This window comes from Scheffersomyces spartinae, assembly GCF_019049425.1.
Source record: "Scheffersomyces spartinae strain ARV_011 chromosome Unknown scaffold_4, whole genome shotgun sequence".
NCBI classification, from domain to species: domain Eukaryota; kingdom Fungi; phylum Ascomycota; class Pichiomycetes; order Serinales; family Debaryomycetaceae; genus Lizanozyma; species Lizanozyma spartinae.
The window spans coordinates 38094-60165 of NW_025065051.1; the positions used below are offsets into that span (position 1 = coordinate 38094).

A 22072-nucleotide genomic window follows, 5' to 3' on the forward strand; every position below is an offset into this window, starting at 1 on the left:
GGCTTTGAATTTTCTTTTTTATTGTTCTAAAACACCTCTACTCTCAGGACAACTAGGGCATTTCATTTTTTATTTGTTTTCTAATAGGGACTATATTATCACTCAACATACGCTTGTCACTGGCCCAGAACATCTACTACCTTTGTTTTGATTTTTTGCTGGTATTGTATTAGCTATCTTATTATATTTTGACCAGTTGTTGAGGCTATGCTGAAATCAAATTGGCCATCTAAAGACCAAAGTATATGCAGTCCGTAATAAAAGTTTGAAAATATTATTTTACTAAGGACAATTGTATATAGGAAAGTAGTCAAGTTTGAAGATGTGGTGAATTTTATAAAGTTGGCTGGAATTAAGTCACCAGCTGAGTAGTCACAATTTCCCAATTGGGATGTGCGATAGCGTATTTTTGTGGTTGGCACCACTCTATAATAACACCCCAACTATGTGGTAAGGATAAGTTCATCGAATTCATCAATGTGGGGATCAATCTTTCAAAAAGTGTTGCTGTAAAGGACAGGAGATTGTAACTCCGGATCAGGCATTCCCTTAGCGTTTCAAATCAAAAGTACGGTATCTTCAACAGGTATTCCGGATATGGTAAAGCTTGATTAATCCTTTGGCATGTCCCTCTAAATCCAAATGACGATAGGAAATATGCAGGCTGCCACGTTACCAACAAAATACACGCAGAGAATTTTGTCACCTCCAAATATATCTCCTGCACTTGATGCACCCCCATAAAGCCAGACATTAGTTAATTAGCTTAAAAAGATGAGACTGAAGAAAGCGAGATGAGAATAGTAAAGGGGCGAGAGAGCCAGAGAAGCAAGTTTGGCGAGTAAAGGAGTTTAGGGATTACATTTTAGACATAAATGTTGGAGTGTTGAATGATCAACTGCTTAATGACATTTCTTTGGCCTTGATTAAAAAATACGAACAGAATAAAAATTTTCTTTTGTTTTTTGCGTTCTTTTGATTAAGATAAGGATGAGGTAATTTGACACTAACCTTTTGTTAAACTAACTAGGCGATGCTTAACAATGGGACTTGGATAGGGCTTAATATATTTTGATGGTTAAGAACCTCTCTAAGATTTCGGTCCGGACGTTATTATTACCACCGGAAAACCGTTTGACCAGTAAAATTAGCACTTTATCATTATTTGTATCTTTGAGCAGAGCCATATATCAATGGAATTTCGATGCTAAGAACCGCACCACGCTGGCGATCAGCTCAAAATAATCTGATGTTGTGACGTTTAACTCTGTAAGTACATATCTCTAGCAGTTAATAATCATTACCTCTTTGAAATAACCGATAATCTTGATTTTTAGGAGTTTATAGCATAAAGGAAAATGGGTGCCTTCGGGAATATCAAAAGTGTTACAAGAGGTAATGTCTACGAATTTTACCCTGGTTAACACTATTACCCTTGTTAACACTATTACCCTTGTTAACACTATTTACACTTACAAAAAGAGAAAAAGAGAAGAATCTTTGAGGGGTGCTTCAACAATTAGAGGTAAAATAATCCATCGCTTAGATCTTGTGTGCGTGTTGTTTCACTATTAAGCTTGGACAGAAACATCTGACTCTATTAAACAAATTAAATATTTCTGAGTATTCTCAAAATCACTTGAGGCAGTTCAATACCCACATAACGGTATCTTCTACGGGATGATAAGAGCTATTTGATAGTCAATAGACTTTACAGGCCACGAAGTTAAAAATCACCTGAGACCTTTTTAAATGGACTGATAGATTACTGCCGTCTTTTTTTAAGATTGACGTAAACAGGCTCATTGCCGACCTTTTCTCCACTCATCAATGTAAATTATGTCTGTTCTTGCTCATTTGTGTCGGAGGGGCTCAAGCCAATAGTTTTTTTGCAGACTGCATATAAGCAACTTAGGCGCACTATCACTACTCAATTCAAAATTAAAAATTGGGAATTTTGGGTAATACGCATCGAAAGCCTTATTGTTCAACAAGTGTGAACGCTTATTATAATCAACAAAATTGTCTCCGCCTTCGGTGCTTTATATGCACACTCTATTGTGAAGTTCATTCCCTTTAATAATTTGTAAGCCATCCCATTAGTATATAATTATGGGCATATCCCCTAATGAAATTTAGTAATGTTTTTTCGATCTTTTCTTTTCTCTTTCCTTTCTTTCATCGTATTTTATTTATTTGTATCAGTATACATAGTAATATATACACTTGTATATATCAGCATCCCATTACCCCATAATCTGGTACCGTCATTCCCATCTGGTTACCAACTTTCATATTTCCTTATCTCTGCCTGGTGCAGCATTCAATTTTGAGATTCGGAACTCACGGTTTTAGCTTACTCATCATAGCTATCACCTATTTATTTCACATTGTACATTAAAATAATAGTTATTAATCGAACTATTAACTTTACAAAAAGATCAAAAACAACAAGTACATTTGCACCAAGATTATCCTTTTTTTCTTGAAGAATAAGTGATAAGTATTTTAAAGGTTTTGCATTTTAATAAGATTATAACCAAAATATATATATAATGAGTACTGTCATACTACGCAAGACAAGAACCCAATCACCAACTCCTTCGAGTGCACCTGCATCCTCATTATCTCATAACACCTTATCTTCAAGTGTCACCAGTCTGGGATCCGCACCAGTTACTCCTGCTGGCGTGTCTATTACCGCCACATCTTACTCAACTTCAAAGGTCGGTAATGTTCCCCTGTTGAAGTTGTTCCCTGCTGAATACCTTCTTCCTAAGTCTTTATCTACATCATCATCTTCAAGTGTTCCTACTTATGTTACTGCTAGCTCTGACTCTTCCGAAGCTACTAAATCAGTGGCTTCAATTTCCAACATTCCTCCTTGCACTCCAACAAAAGAAACTCATGCTGGCATGCTTTCTATTCCCACTTCTATTGACTCTGTGAACTCAGGAATCTCACAAACCACACCTCCTTCTCCTTTGCTTAGAAAGAAGTCTGGTGAATTAGTCAAATCATCGCTCAAATTGCCATCACTTGGAAAGTCTATGTCTACTACTAACATCCCAAATAGGGATAAGTCTGTTCGCTTTGCTCTGAGATTGGCTAACATTAAAATGTTTGATGGTCGTGAATCTCCTGTTACAGTTTCTAATGAATGTACTCCCTTAGGTTCTCCAAAACAATTGGATGATGAGTTGTATCAACCAAAGCGCAGATCCAAGTTGACTTTTACTTGGGGAAGTGATTTTGACGATGATTTTGATGACGATAACCTTGGCTTTTCATCTTCAAGAAACACAACCAGTACTTTTGAAGACGATGATAAAAATTCTTCAGATGAAGAAAGCAACTCACCACCAAAATACTTTATTGAACATACCGATGTACTGAAGAATCCTCAACGCATCATGTCCTCACCAGTTTATTTGCAACTGATCAAGTTAAACGAGGCTGCCAACACTTTAGTTGGTGAAATTCTTGCAAAGAACATTGCTTTTGAAAAGAATCTTCTGCTTAAACTTACATTCAACAACTGGACTTCGAACTTAACAATTAACCTGGTGTCTTATGTCAAGTCATTCGGAAATTCTGACTTGTTTAGATTTGAGATTCCATTGATGGGTTTATCAAAGTATCTTAAGTTGGAATTGGTTGTCCGCTATGATGTTGCCGGTCAAACATACTGGGATAACAATGACAACAAGAACTATCATATTACATTAAAACCTCAACCTAAGCCAAAGTCTCAAGCTGAAAGCTCTGCTTCTTCGTCAGGTTCTGGCACTCTCAGAATGAAAAGTGTTTCTCAGTTATTGGATTCTGGTGAATTATTTGAAAGATTGGATCGCTTACAATTTTCCTCTACTAATAACAAGAGTTCTTCAAGTGGGATTCCAATTAAGCTGAAGGGTAAGTATTCATTTGAAGATTCATTTTCAAATCCTGAACCTGCTCCATTGATGAGATCATACCTGGAAACGAATTTCAGCTCAACTGGAACCAGATACTCACAAGCATACAAGAACAAGAAGGGATACAATGATTTATTGAACAGTTATTGTTTTTATAAATCGGACAAGACCACCAGTGCTTCTCAAGAGTCTCCTTCTACAGCATCAAGCGGCGTTAAGAATGCATTTACCGTTTCATCTGGTAATGCCTCACCAATCTCAGCTTCAGAGTCTGCACTTAGTAAATCACCATCCGGCTTAAACTCTGCAAGCTCCACCGATTACTTCGGCTTCAATTGCCACACCAGTGTGGGATCCGCATTCCACTCCTTTAGTGACTCTGTCCACGTTTGAGTCAAGTCTACAAACATGACTCTTTCAGCCATATTTTTCTTTCTTCATTTCATAGCAATCTGTCACCTTCTATATTTGCACATTTGGGATCAGTTTTTTAATATTTCATATTTATGACACTTCAGGTATATTTTTTTAATAGGTTTTTTGATTGTTTTGTTAATAATTTACATTATATAGTCTTTTATAGTTACTCATTAAAATACATATATGGTTTCGTTACTTTTAATTTAGAGCCCTAGTAGCATTTACAAGTTCCGGTTTGACCGATTTCGATACAGCTTTGAACTGCATACAAGGGACCGTCATTCACCTAACAGTGTGTTAAGGACATAGGGTGGGTGGTGCATCATTTTTAGTAGGCTTAGGGTTGAAGAGGACATGCTCAAAGTTAATAGCTGAAGATGTAACTTGTGGAATTCAAGTTTCTTACGAGCGCCGTGGGGTACTCTTTGACTGCATTGCGCAAACATGAACACCCCATGGGGTCAAAGTGGCTCAATTGAATCGGCGTGGAACAAACAATCTGGCGATGGATTCTAAATATCACAATATCACTGTACACTGACATTCTTTGCACTGATCTCCAACTTGATCTCTACACCCAATTGTATGGTGGCCTAAAACTTGGATGGACAAGTTGGCTTAGAAAGGGGGTTCCTTACCGTGTTGATGGAATAAACGCGAAATTGAAACAAGTTGATTGCAAAATTCTTACCAAATTCGGTCAAAAATTATCCCTGCTTGGAGTTCCTTTGTTCTCAAATTAATACTAAGACATGGTTGCTAGAACTTGATTAAGAGGTAGATTAGAACGAATCCCTCCTTGTAGGTTGTCATTATGTACGACTTTTACTTCGTGCTTAATATAACTCCTCATTTTTTAATGCATCGCATTTCCGTTCCATACAAAGTAACAGACATCGAAGGATAAACGCGTTCAGTCGTTGAATTTTGCGTTCTAAAATTAGGTCTAGTGCGAAGGGGCTTTTGTTCTCTAATGAGGAGAAGAATTAATAAGGAAGGAGGGGTTAAGTGGGGTGATGTTGGGGAAGCGAAGGATAGAAGAATAGTATGTACCACTGTTTAAATTCTAACAAAAACTTTTCTGATTGTATATGCAGACCATAGTGTCTGATTTGTCTGAATAGATTTTTGTCAGAAAGATTGCACATCTGAATGCAAGAACTAATCATCTTCTACATTGGTTTTTTTTTTTTTCACTTTTTCCGACTGAACCAAAAATGTCCAAGTTCACCAAGCCAGCTAATAATGATTCAATTTGAAGGCCAAATATATTGGTGAATTTATCGCTGATCATAAAGGATATCAGAGAGCTTTTTAAAAAGGGAGAGTATTCTACTATTTAAGTTTATTGTGTGGAACTTTCTGATTCATGCTAAGGCCCTTCTTCCAACCGTGGATTAACACAATATAGATCGAGTATTAGGGAGTTACAGTATAAGCTCATTGAGGTGAACAAATGCTAATGTTTTCCACCTGATACGATTTTACGTTTAAGAATATCCCGCTTTTAACTTCATCATGCCCATTATTAAGATAACGGTTATAGAACTACATTATTTGAATGCAATCACGTCAAAATGAGTCATAATGGTGCAATTTTTACGGGATAACGAATATCTTCTTAATAGTATTTTAATGAAATGCAAAATACTACGCTTCAAATAGAATGTTCGAGGAATACAAGATGATTGGTCTTGCCAGGGCGAAAGAAGAAGGACAACTGTACCCCCCAATTGCCGAGAAGCTTTTGCAGCAGCTTTTGTGAACAGCGATTATTATTTCTCTCACAAAACCGAACCCACTACTTAGTGAATTCAAGCTTGAGACTACCTAAATAGTCTTTCTGGTCCATATTTAGGTAGTACATTCCAGTTTGGGTGGTGAAAGGTGAATCACCTACTTTATATTATGCTGTATTTGATTGTGCAAAACATAAAGTTTTAGCCTTGAAGTATAACTGTACAGCCATACTATATTATATTACCAAAAACTATTACGTTGAGCGATTACAAAAAAGTACAGCCACCAACGTTATCACTACCCTTATTTTTGGCGAATTCGCTTGAAGCCTCAAACTTTACAGAGCGGAATAATTTAAACTGTTCATACTTAAGAATGTGCTGCCAAGTCTTTCTCAATGTTCTCTTAAAGCCATAAGCACTCGAGTGTGAACTTGTAACTAAAACATGCAAACAGTAGCTTTGTTTTGATTTGGCAACCCTAGCTTTGATTTGATTCGGTAACCCATGAAAATCATGTAACAGTTTTGCGATGATTTGGTTTCATCTCAGAAAGGCGGTATGCTTAAGATATTTGCTACCTCAAGTTCTATGAAACATTATAAACTATTAGCAGTTCACGACCTATTTGTGACTCCAGCATGTGAACTTAATTACCCACATGAAAGTATCTTATAGAATGGAACTGGAATAGGTCATATGGGTTACCTTGTAGTATTGTTAAGAAACCTACTAGTAAATCATTGACTATCTCTGCTCGCTTAAATTGTATACCCGCCAGGCTGAATTACTTTCAACTGGATGTTCTAGTCCTTTACAATCGAAAGTTACACAAAACCAGTAGTAATAAGGCTTTGTGACTCCTAACATTAGGGCAAAAGCATACGCAGTTCTCGCTTCTGAATTAGGGCGTAATCAGTGCCTATTAAACATATTCTTCTACGATTGACGCTAAAATATAGTTGTGCTCCAACTTCCACTACAGTAAACGATCTTGACTTTATACAACTAAATATAGATGTGGTATTATCCGTTGGAAAGTCCCAGAAGCACAACTTTCCTCTGGTAGTTAAATGGATACTTAGGTTGCTTTACTTAGAGTGATCTTTTACCACATTACTACGTTGTTTTAAGATTGCTCATCTGGACTAGTTTGGAATGAAAATTCTAACCGCCTTTGGATTTTTAGTTGAATCGGGTAAACAATTCGATTCGGTGGAGATTAAACTTTACATTGACACTCTTTTTCTTTTAGTTGATTAAATATAGAGGACTGGCTTCGCTTAACAGTTGCTGATTATTTATTCTTGTAATTAGGCTTGACCTTATAATTACTAAGCTATAATTAAAAGGACCCTTTGTGATATAAGTCGGGTTTCTCCTACCACAGAGATTTTTATAGATCTCACTGACTGCCAATCTCACTTCGTGAGTCCTGACTTCCTGATCTATTGAACTAAAGTGTTATACCACCCTGTCTTTCTTTTTTTTAAAAAATTCCATATACTGCTTTATATACTATCCTGGTCTTGATATAGTCTGCACTCAAGATCCATCCCACAGGCCCGGTTAGTGATTTATAGCATTTGACTTGATCAACATTGAATCACAATAGAATTTGACGTTTGCTATCGTCACAATCGTTGAGTCTACAAAACCTTGATCTTCCCACAAGACCATCATATTCATTCGATAACGTACCATGGTAAGGCGAATATATATTAAATTCTTAGTTTCCTTGCTATATTTTGTAAGATGGGCATTTGCGGATTCTTACTTCCAAATCAATTATGAGATCCAGAAAGTCACCTTTGTTCAGGACAACTATCTCAATGTGCTATCTAATAATAACTTTAAGCTAGCATTGGTGAGCAGTTTGTCATTTTCTGCTGGAACAAGAGCAAGTGAACCAGCTTTATCAACAATTACATCGTCGGTGACAACGGCAGCTGCTACCTCAACTCTAAGTTCATCTCTGATACCTGCCAATGACAAATTTGTCAACCAATACGTGAACTACTTGGTAAATGTATTTGTTGGATCCAACTATCAAAATATTACATTGTTGCTAGATACGGGGTCTCCAGATCTGTGGGTGAAGGAGGCAGATTCCAGCTGTGTTGTAAAATCTTTAAGTAGTGGCTCGATAGCCACGCAAACAATCACATGCAACGACTATGACAACTTTAGTACAGACACATCATCGACGTTTCAAAGCCTAAACATTCCTTACGAAGGAGAATCCTCGCAATGGTTTCAAGCCAACAACTCAATCACTCTGGGAAGTTGGGGCCAGGATACGTTGATCATAGACAAATGGACAATGCCACGTTTTCCATTTGGTGTTGTCAATCAAACAGATTCATTCTATGGAGTATTGGGAATAGGCATTCCTAATAATTCCTCTAACATAACTTCCTTATCGAATCTTCCAGCAAGGCTTAAGATGGGTGGGATAATCGAAAAAATGGTCTACTCAATGTACCAACTGAGTCAAAATTCAACCAGGGGAGTAGTGTTATTTGGAGCGATTGATTACAGTAAGTTTACTGGCGAATTGTTGACAGTGCCCATCACCACATTGCTAGAGGATTCGATGTACCTACCCAGATCCCGTATAGAAGTGATTGTTAATCATTTGCAATTGAGTAATGGCGAGAAAAAAGTCAATGTTCTGACAAATTCTTATCCAGCAGTGCTAGATTCATCGACAGAACTTATCCAAGTTCCTCGTGCACTTGCGAACAATCTCAAGTACATTCTTAATGCCGATAATTCAAGTTCAGCATATGTTATCAAATGCCCATCAGATTCAAGTCTCACTCTTGATTTTGAATTCAGTGGATCCTTTCTTAGTATCCCAGTGCTGAGTTTGGTGACTTCTAGATATGCTGGTAATTGTACATTGGGAATAATTCCTCAAGATCAAGGTAACTACATTATTCTTGGAAGAACATTTCTCAAAGGTGCATATGTCGTTTATGATTTAGACGATAGAGAGGTTTCACTTGCTGTTCGAGACTTTAATGAAGGTGCACTGTCGTCCATAGTGGTCATTAATTCGCTGATTGCAAGCGCAGTCGATGCACCCAATTACTCAAGTACACTGTTGGGTAGTATATCCAGAGAGCCTAAGGCCACAGCAACGCTCAAGTATAATAAATTGCTGATGGCAGTATCAAAAGATGGGCTAGCACTATCGATAAAGATGACATTAGCAATCGTGTTGGCTGTGGTTTTACTAGTTGTGTGATGCGTGTGTCATACGGTATTGGTTTCATTGCATATCCGCCAAAAATACTTTGCATTCACATTTACCTTTAAGTATTTGTGTTCATAATAATAGAGTAATAAGAGAGCGCGTTTACGTCACTTCTGCTAACGATTGCCAGTTTTACGTGATCGTTCGCTCTATCTTGTTCGTAAATATGGAAGCTGTAAGTTGGTAGCAAACTGCGGTCGTAATTTTCATGCTGCACTGTAATGTATCTGTACAATTTTTGGTGGTACACAATGTACATGCTTAGCGCCATGCCATAAAAGACTTGTTGGAACTTCCTTGTAGAATCATGTAGTCACACTTTGTCTGGCGCACAGCCTATGTTGCTCGTATTTTTTGTATCACCTGCATACTATTATCTCATTTGTTAGTTTATAGCACATATCCAAACAACTATAAAAGCCTTCATGGACCGAAGTTCCATACCCTGGACCATAAAAAATTACTAAAGGATAGAATGGCTATGGTTACACATTTACTAGGGTTATGCCTCTTGTGTACAAGTGTCGTCTTGGCAGACGATTCTTCGTACGTTAAGTTACACTATCGAACACCTTATGACTTGCTATTCTTTAGCGATTTTCTTGTCAATGCCACATTTGGAAGTTCTTCCGAAGAGGTCAGCATGCTTCTATCGTTAGACTCTGCTGATCTGTGGGTCATTGCTGATAATGCAGTATGTTACGATAACGGGACTTCTGAGGAATGTCCGCAAGCTTATGGTTCATATAATTTTGATTCCTCTAATAAAGTTGGTGGTGCCAATGATTCCTCATTCGAGTACCCCAACTACTCAAGTAACGATGGGTTTATCAACAGAGGTGTATGGGGCGAGGACAAGCTTTCTATTTCAAAAGATGATGTTGATTTAGACGATTTCAAGTTTGGAGTGGTGGAGAAGGCAAATTTAACTGGTCAAGATCCCTATGGTGTATTAGCTTTGGGCTTCAATTCAACTTCAGATGATTCGTCTAATCTCCTTTCTTATTTAAAGGCAAAGGGGAAGATCAACCGTCGTGTTGTTTCATTTATTCACGATAACCTCACGGAAAATACGGGGTATGCTCTTCTAGGAGCTGTTGACCAAGCCAAGTTTGTTGGTGATTTACAATCATTACCGATGGTGAACTCAAACATGTATCCTTCAAATTCCAACTTCTCCTCAGGTAAGTTTCAAGCAGTATTAAGTGAGTTGGCTATCAATAATCTTAAGTCAAGAACTGTTGTCACTAAATCATCTTACCCCGTTGTGTTTACTACCAACCTGGACTTTGTCTACCTTCCTCCTGCAGTATTTGAAAACCTTGCCATATTGTCTAATGCAAACATCAGTTTTGCAAATTTTATTTTTGATTGTCCTAAATACGACAGCTCCATCTACATTGAGTTCAATTTCAACGGAATTAACGTTACCATTCCTTACACTAGTTTTATGTTTTCTTTTGTTGAAGACAAATGCAATTTAGGTTTTACTGTTCAAGAACAAGGTGATTTTATTGTGTTGGGCCGGTCCTTTTTGAAGAGTGCATATGTTGGCTTTGATCTTGATCTGTCTGAAGTTCTTTTAGCTCCAAGATATTATACTTCTGATGAGTTGATTGCCGTTGCCGATGCTAGTACAGGAGTTCCCGACGTAACTAAGGCTAGTGCTTATTCCTCAACATCAATATCATCTCCCACTGAAGTACAAGCGACGGCTTCAGCAGTCAAGTACTCTACGGCGTAGATGAAGGAGACGAAACTTTAAAGTTTGATATAAGATCAAGCGTCAGCTGCATGAGGGAATAACCAGAAAGAATGTAGTACGAAATAGATATTGGAAGAGTTTAACAATAACAAGCAAAAGATGACGACTACGACCTACTCTAGTTAAATTAAGAGAAGTAAAGCACGCCTTGTAGCATTACTGCAAATGGAAGTATTGATAATCAACACGCCTTCTTGACAACGTGCTATGCGAAATCTCTTACAAGGTAACGGTAGACGATATACTATTGTACTTTAATGATGAGTACACTTCACCAAGGTATCTTCCATATAAATACTCTTAATGATTTGCTATTTTTTTTTAATACTTTTCGTTGAATTCACCTTGACGAACGCTTGACTACGTCAAACTTTCAATCTTGAAGAGGAATGCGTCTGGTGTCTGAATTGGCTTTTAAAACGTGAGAATCGTGTCCCATTCGTAATCCCATTGATTTAGCGCACGCCTTTAGTGTACCGTTAGATTAGGCAATTTCTGCAGCCAGAAGATCTGAAACTTCTTATTCTGGCTCAAAGGAACAAGGAAAGCTTTTCACTACTTAATCTTGTTCACTACTTAATCTTGGGCTACAAGCTGCCTTTGATGGTAAGGCTTACTATACTGTATGAAGCAACCTCACGAGCAAATGATGTAGACCTACAAGTGCGGCGTTTGATGGGATTTGATAGAAGGAGTTGCTTTAGAGATTGCGTACTAGACTCTTTTTTTCATCTTGCCAAACACTTTACCAGTGTTGGGTACACACGAACGTAGTACATACTGGACTTGAAGATATTTGTGGATTACAAAAGTTACCACAAGTAGCTGAGAGAAAATTATACGCACCCTAGCAATATGATTTTGATTAATATTAAGTCAAGTTGTCTCGCGTAAACAACTTTTCAGTACTAAAGCCGATCACCTATTATTGTAGAAATTCATTTATCCACTTATGATTATAGTAATGCATTTATTTCATTAATACGGAGCTTGGCAATTGCTCCCTTCACAACTCAGCCACTAGAGTGGAGTATAGATAAAAATGGCAACTTTGCGCGAGATCTCCTTATGAAGGAATTTATACTACCAGGAAACCGTTGGTATTGAGTAGCCGAAACAAAACTTGAAGTTCATAATGCTTATATTAATCAATGAATCAATTGCTTCGCATATCTTTGCCATGTACTGCATTGTGTCACTATTGTTTTAAGCACTGGAATGCCTGATTAAAGATTCTTCGCCATTTCGGTACCTGGAACAAAGAAAGACTCACAAAAATAACAAAGAAAGGAAAGTCTGGATCCCGAGAGGCACCGGTGCGTTCCTGAAAATGGGCTCTTCACAAACTGTAAACTTAGTCAAGCAACTCGATCCACCGAAAGTCTGTACAAACTCACTCATAATGCTTAGAAGCAATGTTTCAAGTAATCAAGGTAAGAATACTTTTATAAACCGCCTTGGTAGAAAAATTTGTAGTAAAATACGGTTTCCAGTTGTGGTATAAAATAGGGTTCGTATGCTTTGCAGCCACCACGAATACGTTTTCGTTGACACGCGCTGCACTGCAAAATTGAAACAGTATATTTAGCCTCATAAATACCATATATTCTTACTTTTTAAAGTAGCTGTTAATTTATTACTTCTTAGTTCCATTTTGAAAAGTCATTGAGATAGAGATAGATATTCCTGCTGGTTCAATGAAAGCATCGTTCCAATCACTAATAGTAATAGTAGCCCTTGTGGTGCCCCTAGCAGTTGCAAAACCAGTACATCTCCACTTCGATGTTGGGAATCCCCCACTGTTCTCCATAAATTCGTTTTTAGAGAAGAGAGGCAATACAGCCATTCCAATCAGCAATAGCAATATGTATTACATGGCAGAATTAATATTGGGTTCAGACAATCAAGTTACTAGGCTCGTTATAGATACGGGCTCTTCAGATATATGGGTTATGGCATCGGACGTTGTATGTATCTGCTTAGATTGCTACGCCAACAGCAAAAGAGATAGAACTTTCTATCCGGGAAATATAATCCACATGTACAACAATGAAGAACGTGGATCAGTTCATGGTCTAATAAATGACCAAAATAAAATCCATACTCAGATAAAGAAAACCAATCCCATAAATAAGAGATTTCTTTTTGATTCCACAGTCAGTTCATGGACTACTACTGCAACATGCACACTGTATGGATCCTTCAACACTGGTTCTTCAGATTCATTCCAAGCCAATAGCTCTGCTCCAAAGTTTCTGATCAACTATGCTGATGGGTCTGAAGCATGGGGGGTTTGGGGAAGAGATACCGTCAGTATTGGAGATATTAATATCGGCGATATGTCATTTGCTATCGGCCAACATTCCACTTCTGAAATTGGGGTATGTGGTATTGGGTTGCCAGGTTTGCAATCAACTGCTGCTAAGGGGTATGAGTACCTAAACTTACCAGCCAAGATGTTGGCCGATGGTATCATTCAAAAGAATGCATACTCCATCTTTTTGAATAGTTCAAAGGGAACACAAGGCTCTGTGCTCTTTGGTGGAGTTGACCGTTCCAAATATAAAGGTGATTTGGTAACGCTCCCTATGGTCAATACATACTTCACAGGTAAGCAAGTCAGATCAACTATTGCCCTTAAAGACATCACTCTTGCAGTTGGAAGAAAAAAAGTCAAAGTAACAGATGGTAGTTATGGAGTTCTATTGGATACAGGTGCCACGTATACTTATGTTTCCGAGAGTGTATTCCATAGTATTGGAAAGAGCTTAATGGGTAAATATGATTCTTCCTTAAATGCTTATCTTGTTAATTGTCCTGGGAAGGATGCTGGAACTATTAATTTTGATTTCAATGGTATAACTATTGATATACCTTTGGGTGATTTAACTACTAGCTTCGCTGAAGACATTTGTATGTTGACTATCTTTCCAAAGATGGGCAGCAATTACTTTACATTGGGAAACAACTTTTTAAGATACACATATGTTGTTTTCGACCTCGAAGACCTCGAAATCTCATTGGCAAAGGCTAATTATGGAGGGAACCCAGATATTGTTGAAATTTCAAGGTACATTCCAGGTGCAGCAAAAGCTGTAGGCTATCTGAGCACTTCAATTGCTAGTTCATTTGGTACGGGTACCATTGTTCAAACCTTGAAGTATGCTACAGCAAGCGGTTCCATTGCCAGTAGTGAGATAAGTGGAGAATCCACTAGGAGTAGTAGTAGCACCAGCAACAGTATGCTATCAACAAGTACATCAGTAAGTGCAAAGGTACTGTCACTGTCTACAGCTGATGCAGGGAATGGAGCAGGGTTACAAGGGATACTAGGGTTATTGTTTGGTGTGCTATTGAACATTTTTGTGTAGGCCGTAAATATATACGATATTATGTAAATGACTTTTAGGTGGGGAAGTTAAACGCAATCTAATCGTATAAACTTTTACGAAGAGTTGCAGTCTATGATCATGAACCATGAGCGTGGCAACATCAACTATGATTTTATTTTCTATTTCAACATCGTGCCCATGATATCATACCTGGGGAACAAAGAAAAAGATACGAAGAAAAGAAAATGTGTATTGTAGTCAGTCGAATTACAAAAGATATGGAATGACACTAAGGAGAACAATACCAGTGAATATCAGATGACAAAAGAAGAAGTAATTTGGATGATGACGAAGATGAAGAAAGCAAGAAGAGAAAACGGCAAAGCCACGAAGCATATCATTTGTCATGAATACTTTTGTTATGCAAGCTAGTTGTTTTACCCGCACTAACTTTATAGGTAAACTTTACGGTAGATATACGGTAAACCTATATGATAAACATTTACCGTAAATCTTCATGGTAGTAAAACTCCGCTAACTGTAATCATTCTAAATGACATCATCTGTTAACGAGATTCTTCATTATTAAGGTGAAGACCTTCATTTAACCTCATTAATTTCGGGGCAAAGCAACTAATGAACGACCCCACAAAAACTTTGTAGTCTTGGCCCTATGGGCAGTGCCTCTTCCTTGGCAAGTGATACAGACGCAGAGCAAGTTACATTATTCATTATAAATAGAGGGCCTTGTTGGTAGGCAAGTGATGGTAAATTATACTCTACAACGTGGGCGTATCTCATTGCAAATTATCTACATAAATATTTAAGTTCAGATAGCCATTTTGTCTAATTCATACGCAGAAAACTTAGCTTAACTATACATTAGCATTTGTATTAGGGTATACGAGTAACTATGAGAATACTTAATGTGGCTTTGGCCATAATGTTAGCCGCCACTGCAACTTTAGCAGACCCCATTCAAATGAACTTCAAAGTGGGTAAGCCTCCAGCAGGAGAAGCAGTAAACTACTTACTTAGAAGAACTCCTGAAGAAATGCCCATTGAACATCAAGGTTCTTTTTACATGGTTGAGCTTGAAATTGGCTCGGATAATCAAAATACTACTTTATTAATTGACACTGGATCTTCAGATATGTGGGTCATTGCATCTGATGTGGTTTGTATATGTTTAGAATGTTATTCCCAGACCAAGAGAGATATAGCATTTAATCCTGGTCAAATTATTAAGCACTACAGTAAAGAACGTCTAGATGGGTATGGTCCGCTTTATGGATTGGCCAATTTACGTCCTTCACCTACCACAACAGACAGTCCTAACCTTGATAAGAGAGCGTCATCGACTATTTCTTACATCACACGTGACACTTGCACACTGTATGGATCATTTGATACTGGCACATCCGATTCGTTTAAAGAAAACAGTTCGGTTTCTCCGTTTTATATTGCTTATGCAGATGGAAGTGAAGCTAAGGGTGTATGGGGAACAGATAAAGTTAGTTTTGGTGGAGTTTCTATTGAAGACTTATCGTTTGCAATCGGCGAATATTCAAGTTCCAATGTTGGAGTCCTCGGAATTGGGTTAATGGGGTTGGAATCAACTTCTTATGAATATTTGAACTTACCTGCTAAAATGAAATCTGAAGGTCTAATAAAGAAGAATGCCTATTCTGTGTATTTAAACACTCCTGGAGGCAAGGGTTCTGTTTTATTTGGAGGCGTTGATCGTTCCAAGTACGAAGGAGAGTTGCAAACTTTCCCAATGGTTAATACATACTCTAACCGACCCCAAATAAGATTAACTATGGCACTTAGTGGGTTGTCAATTTCGGTTGGCAATAACAATGTTTCAGTCATGGATAATTCATATGGTGTTCTTTTGGATACAGGGAGTACTTATAGTTACGTTTCGAGTAGTGTTTTGCGAAATATTGCTGAAACTTTAGGTGCTGATTATTCTTATAAAGCTGGTGCTTATTTATTGAATTGTCCAACTGAAGATGCTGGTACAATTAACTTTGATTTCAATGGGTTTACTCTTGAAATACCTATTGCAAACTTTGTTGCTCCTTACACAAGAAACACCTGTATCTTGACCTTACTTTCTAAGAGTTCATCCAACTATTTCACTTTTGGTGGCAACTTCATGAGAAGTGCCTATTGTGTTTTTGATCTTGATGATCTTGAAATATCTTTGGCTAAAGTGAGTCATGGTACTAATGAAGATATTGTTGAGATTGAAAGTACAATTCCCGGAGCAGTGAAAGCTGCTGGTTATAGTAGCACTCTGATTGCTTCATCCTTTAAAATTGAATCAGAGCAATCTGTTACTTCATTGAAATTTTCAAGCACAAGGGCTTCTTTTGCTCGTTCTACTTTAACTTTGGATGGAGATACAGCAACAGCATCTAGTCGAACCACTCTGCGAGGACTGACATCTACTTCGACAAATTCTCCACGTGTAAATGAAGGTAGTACTATCCATGGTTCAAATGGCTTATTAACGATGTTGATTTCCTTCTTTTTAAACTCTGTTCTATTATAGTATATACAGAGCTTAATAAATTGACGTTACTCTAACAAAGAAATGGTCTTGAATCCCAGAATTCATCTTTAATAAGGTCTATATGGTACATTACAATTTTTGCCTTATTTCTCTTCTTTTTCTCCTTTTCTAATTGAGTTTTAGATAACTGCTGCTGTTGATGATGATCAGTTGATGTATGATCTTGATATTCTCTTATAAGGACCGTACCCTTTTTAAAAATCTCTGGTTCATTATTGTAGTTGATTTGGAATTGGGAGTATAAGATTTCATTTTTATCACTAGCCAAAGTGCCAATAAGCCTATTTTCGGCATCTTTCGGAGTCATGTTCCCCTTACTGACCAAAGCCCAAAAGACCGTGTTGTACAAGTTATTGATGTGGCAGTCAACTTGTCTCCAACTGAAGTAGTCTCTAACATGCTTCAACAGTGGATACACGACTGCTCTAGCGTCAAATATTGGTAGTTTACTTTGTCGTATGGGTTTTTCAGGGAACTGCTTGTTCCATTCCATAATATAATGGGTGGACATCATAGAGCCAAACAAGGTGATGAGTTTCATCTCTCGTCTTTCGTACAATGCACATTCTTTCCTCAACAAGAAGGAGTACTCATCCAGATCACCATATGCCATTAAAATGTCTGGGAATGCTTCCACTAATCTGGTAGCAGTTTGGTTCATGACCATCAATGCCCCAAGATCATTGGGTTTCTCAAAGCCATATTCTTGACTGAACTTGTGGAACCCTTTGCCGTCCACGCGTACAAGAATGTAGCAATCAGGTAAGAGATGGTTCTCTCTCTCAAATGCTTTGACGTATTCGTATTTGGAGTTAGCCATTACCGTGATGAAGAGTGGTGGTGCGAACGAGATGAGATGGGATGAGATAAGAACTGAGATTGTTAAGAGTGGTATACCTAAAACGTAGTCAACACATATAACATACAGTATACTGGAAAATATAACAAAATATGATTCAGTATATAGATATACAGTCGAATCGAGTTATATGATATAAGGATTATTACTATTACGAGACAAGACAAGACAAACGCCATTTCACTGGAGCCAATTCTTGATGTGCCAATGATTCACTGGGTGAAACACTAGCAGTTTACAAAATCAAATATCTACGCTTATTTGGTACTAGGTAATTTATAGTACAGGCTCACTCCAGTACATTAAGATCGCACTAACAAATTGCCTGACACTAAGCTTATGTCAAACATAATATACAATGAGCAATATACAATATATACCAATCAAATCATAAGTCTACTTGGCTACTCTTACATACACCTCAATACAACTCTTGAATACGGTATCACTTACACTGGGTGCCCATGTATTTGTATATATACCTAAGCAAGCAACCTGCATATAGACCTCATCCCATCCCAACCACAAACCTCATAACAATCTAAAAATTTTACAGTCAAAATGTAACTCTTCTCCTTAACATCATCAACAAAGTCAACAATATCGATGGGTGTCACTCAGCTTGCAAAGTTCGGGACACTCGAACGGGAGGAGAGATTTAAGAATCCTCCCAAAAACAAAAAGGAGTTGTATCCACTTTTGAGAGATGCTGTTGCTCCACACGTTGGATCATTCAATGCCTTAACTGAGGGGATCGACGGAGGGTTATTGAACTTGGCCGTGAAAGACATTGGATCCAAGACGATTTTTGACTCTAACGACTCTGATAGATTGGGGAACAAATTGAGTATTCGTGTTGAATCTGTTCAAATCGCTAAACCTGCTGTTCCTCAAAATGACAAGTTGAGTCTTAACAGAAAGACTTTGCCCTCGGAATGTAGAGAAAGAATGAACTCTTATAGATCCAGATTGATGTTGAAAGTTTCCTGGAGTGTCAACGATGGGGAGGAAGTGTCAGAAGTGAGAGAAGCTGGTCAAATCCCCATCATGCTTAAGTCCAACAGATGTCATTTAGAGAATATGTCACCATACGAATTGGTAGAACACAGAGAAGAAAGTGATGAATTGGGTGGTTATTTTATTGTTAATGGTATTGAAAAGTTGATTCGGTTGTTGATTGTCCAAAGGAGAAACCATCCAATGGCTATCATCAGACCCTCCTTTTCCAATAGAGGTACCAGTTATACAAAATATGGTATTCAAATAAGATGTGTTCGTCCAGATCAAACATCCCAAACAAATGTTTTGCATTATTTAAGTGACGGTAATGTTACTTTTAGGTTCTCTTGGAAGAAGAATGAATATTTGGTGCCCGTAGTGATGATTTTAAAGGCATTAATTGAAACTAATGATAGAGAAATTTTTGACGGTATTGTTGGTGCTGACACCACCAATTCCTTCTTAACCGATCGTTTGGAATTGTTATTGAGAAGCTACAAACAGTATAACTTGTATTCCAAACAGGAAACATTGGCTTATTTGGGTGATAAGTTTAGAATTGTTTTTGGAGCAACACCTGACGTTTCAGATATCGATGTTGGGAAAGAGGTCTTAAGGAGAATTGTCTTGGTACATTTGGATAAAAGCTCAGATAAGTTTAGAATGCTTTTATTCATGATTAGGAAATTGTACTCTTTGGTTGCCGGGGATTGTTCTCCTGATAATCCAGATGCTACTCAACATCAAGAAGTGTTATTAGGTGGGTTCTTATACGGTATGATCATTAAGGAAAAGATTGATGAATATTTACAGAATATCAAATTACAAATCCAATCTGATATAAATCGCGGAGTGGCAGTTAATTTCAATGACAGAAAGTATATGTCCAGAGTATTTCTCAGAATCAATGAAAACATTGGTCAAAAATTACAATACTTTTTATCTACTGGTAACTTGGTATCACAATCTGGTTTGGACTTACAACAAGTTTCTGGTTATACTGTTGTTGCTGAAAAGATTAATTTCCACAGATTTATTTCCCATTTCAGAATGGTTCATAGAGGTTCTTTCTTTGCTGAATTGAAGACTACTACTGTTAGAAAGTTGTTACCTGAATCCTGGGGTTTCCTCTGTCCTGTTCATACTCCTGATGGCTCTCCATGTGGGTTGTTGAACCATTTGGCTCATAAATGTAAGATTTCCACTGTGGCTTCCGATGTTTCTAAAGTTCCTGCTGCTTTGGCTCAATTGGGTATTTCGCCTGCCAATTCCTTTGCTGCTGGTCCAAGTTTATCTTGTGTTCAATTAGATGGTAAAATTGTTGGGTGGACCACTCATGAGCAAGCTAAAATTGTTGCTGATACATTAAGATTTTGGAAAGTTGAAGGTACTCATGGCTTACCATTAGATTTGGAAATTGGTTATGTTCCTCCTTCCTCCAAGGGTCAATACCCAGGTTTATTTTTATTTGGTGGTGCTGCTAGAATGATGAGACCAGTTAAGTACCTACCTTTAGGTAAAGAAGACATTTTGGGTCCATTTGAACAAGTTTATATGAATGTGGCAGTTGTTCCACGGGAAATTGAAAACAATATTCATACCCATGTTGAATTTTCACCAACGAATATCTTGTCTATTTTGGCCAACTTGACCCCTTTCTCTGATTTCAACCAATCCCCAAGAAATATGTACCAATGTCAAATGGGTAAGCAAACTATGGGTACTCCAGGTGTTGCATTGGCTCATAGATCAGACAACAAGTTGTACAGATTGCAATCTGGTCAAACACCAATTGTCAAGGCCAATTTGTATGATGAGTATGGTATGGACAATTTCCCTAACGGTACCAATGCTGTTGTTGCTGTTATTTCATACACTGGGTATGATATGGATGATGCGATGATTATTAATAAGTCTGCAGATGAAAGAGGGTTTGGTTATGGTACCGTTTACAAGGTTGAAAAGGTTGACTTATCCCAATCCAGAAGAAGAGGTGATCCCATTGCTCAACACATTGGGTTTGGACCAGATGAATGGCCTGAAGTGTGGAAGGAGAAATTGGACAGTGATGGGTTACCAACTATCGGTGTTAAGGTTGAAGAGGGTGACCCAATTCTCGCATATTACGATGATACTTTAGGTAAGACCAAGGTTAAGACTTACCATTCTTCAGAGCCAGCATATATTGAAGAAGTTAAGTTATTGGGCGATGATAATGGAGATCAAGAGTGTCAGCAATTAACCATCAAATATAGAATTACGAGACAACCTCTTATTGGTGATAAGTTTTCATCTAGACATGGTCAAAAGGGTGTTTGTTCTAGAAAATGGCCTCAAATCGATATGCCTTTCTCAGAAACAGGTATTCAACCCGATGTCATTATCAATCCTCATGCTTTCCCATCTCGTATGACTATTGGTATGTTTGTTGAATCATTAGCTGGTAAGGCTGGTGCATTACATGGTATAGCCCAAGACTCTACTCCATGGAAATTCAGTGAAGATGACACTCCAGCAGATTACTTTGGAGAACAATTGTTGAAGTCTGGCTACAACTATCATGGTAATGAACCAATGTACTCTGGAGCAACTGGAGAAGAGTTGAGAGCTGATATTTACATTGGGGTCGTCTACTATCAAAGATTAAGACATATGGTTAACGATAAGTTCCAAGTCAGATCAACCGGTCCTGTTAACTCCTTAACCATGCAACCTGTCAAAGGTAGAAAGAGATCGGGTGGTATTCGTGTTGGTGAGATGGAAAGAGATGCTTTAATTGGTCATGGTACTGCTTTCTTATTACAGGACAGATTATTGAATTGTTCAGATTACACTCAAACTCCTATTTGCAGATCATGTGGATCGCTTTTGAATACCCAAACCTCTGTCCCAAGAATAGGTACCAGTGCATCAGTTAGATGTAGAAGATGTGCTACGAAGCTTGAAAGCTACACTCAAAAGGCTCAATACGTTAGCGAATCTGATATTTGGGAAGATGGGCAAGGAAAGAAATTTGTTGGTGGTGATAACACTACGTCTGTTGCTATACCATTTGTCTTGAAGTACTTGGATTCTGAATTGGCAGCCATGGGTATTAGAATGCGTTATAATGTTGTACCCCAATAGAGGTGGGTGGAACGCTTGTATAATAATCGGTGATTGGGGTTTCACATTGCATATATAATAATAACATTA

General features: G+C 37.8%; 7 protein-coding genes across 7 annotated transcripts; 6 read left to right on the plus strand and 1 right to left on the minus strand.

The window, feature by feature from the left end:
* Positions 1–2555: 2555 nt before the first annotated feature.
* Positions 2556–4310, plus strand: GAC1 (protein phosphatase regulator; the record flags this gene model as incomplete). The annotated part of the gene is made up of 1 exon (XM_043194345.1): positions 2556–4310. One exon carries the CDS (start codon positions 2556–2558, stop codon positions 4308–4310), a length of 1755 nt encoding a protein of 584 aa, XP_043050669.1.
* A 4089-nt stretch (positions 4311–8399) lies between these two features.
* On the plus strand, positions 8400–9329 carry YPS1_3 (Aspartyl protease; the record flags this gene model as incomplete). The annotated part of the gene is made up of 2 exons (XM_043194346.1): positions 8400–8406; positions 8437–9329. The coding sequence occupies 2 exons, from the start codon at positions 8400–8402 to the stop codon at positions 9327–9329; spliced, it is 900 nt and encodes a 299-aa protein (XP_043050670.1).
* Positions 9330–9813: 484 nt separating this feature from the next.
* Positions 9814–11082, plus strand: KQ657_003645 (uncharacterized protein; the record flags this gene model as incomplete). Its single annotated transcript, XM_043194347.1, has 1 exon — positions 9814–11082. The coding sequence occupies one exon, from the start codon at positions 9814–9816 to the stop codon at positions 11080–11082; it is 1269 nt and encodes a 422-aa protein (XP_043050671.1).
* A 1966-nt stretch (positions 11083–13048) lies between these two features.
* YPS1_4 (pepsin-like aspartic protease) lies at positions 13049–14474 on the plus strand (the record flags this gene model as incomplete). The annotated part of the gene is made up of 2 exons (XM_043194348.1): positions 13049–13052; positions 13159–14474. The coding sequence occupies 2 exons, from the start codon at positions 13049–13051 to the stop codon at positions 14472–14474; spliced, it is 1320 nt and encodes a 439-aa protein (XP_043050672.1).
* An 874-nt stretch (positions 14475–15348) lies between these two features.
* On the plus strand, positions 15349–16998 carry YPS1_5 (pepsin-like aspartic protease; the record flags this gene model as incomplete). The annotated part of the gene is made up of 1 exon (XM_043194349.1): positions 15349–16998. The coding sequence occupies one exon, from the start codon at positions 15349–15351 to the stop codon at positions 16996–16998; it is 1650 nt and encodes a 549-aa protein (XP_043050673.1).
* Positions 16999–17029: 31 nt separating this feature from the next.
* On the minus strand, positions 17030–17839 carry THG1 (tRNA guanylyltransferase; the record flags this gene model as incomplete). Its single annotated transcript, XM_043194350.1, has 1 exon — positions 17030–17839. One exon carries the CDS (start codon positions 17837–17839, stop codon positions 17030–17032), a length of 810 nt encoding a protein of 269 aa, XP_043050674.1.
* A 645-nt stretch (positions 17840–18484) lies between these two features.
* On the plus strand, positions 18485–22003 carry RPA135 (DNA-directed RNA polymerase I core subunit; the record flags this gene model as incomplete). Its single annotated transcript, XM_043194351.1, has 1 exon — positions 18485–22003. The coding sequence occupies one exon, from the start codon at positions 18485–18487 to the stop codon at positions 22001–22003; it is 3519 nt and encodes a 1172-aa protein (XP_043050675.1).
* Positions 22004–22072: the final 69 nt, after the last annotated feature.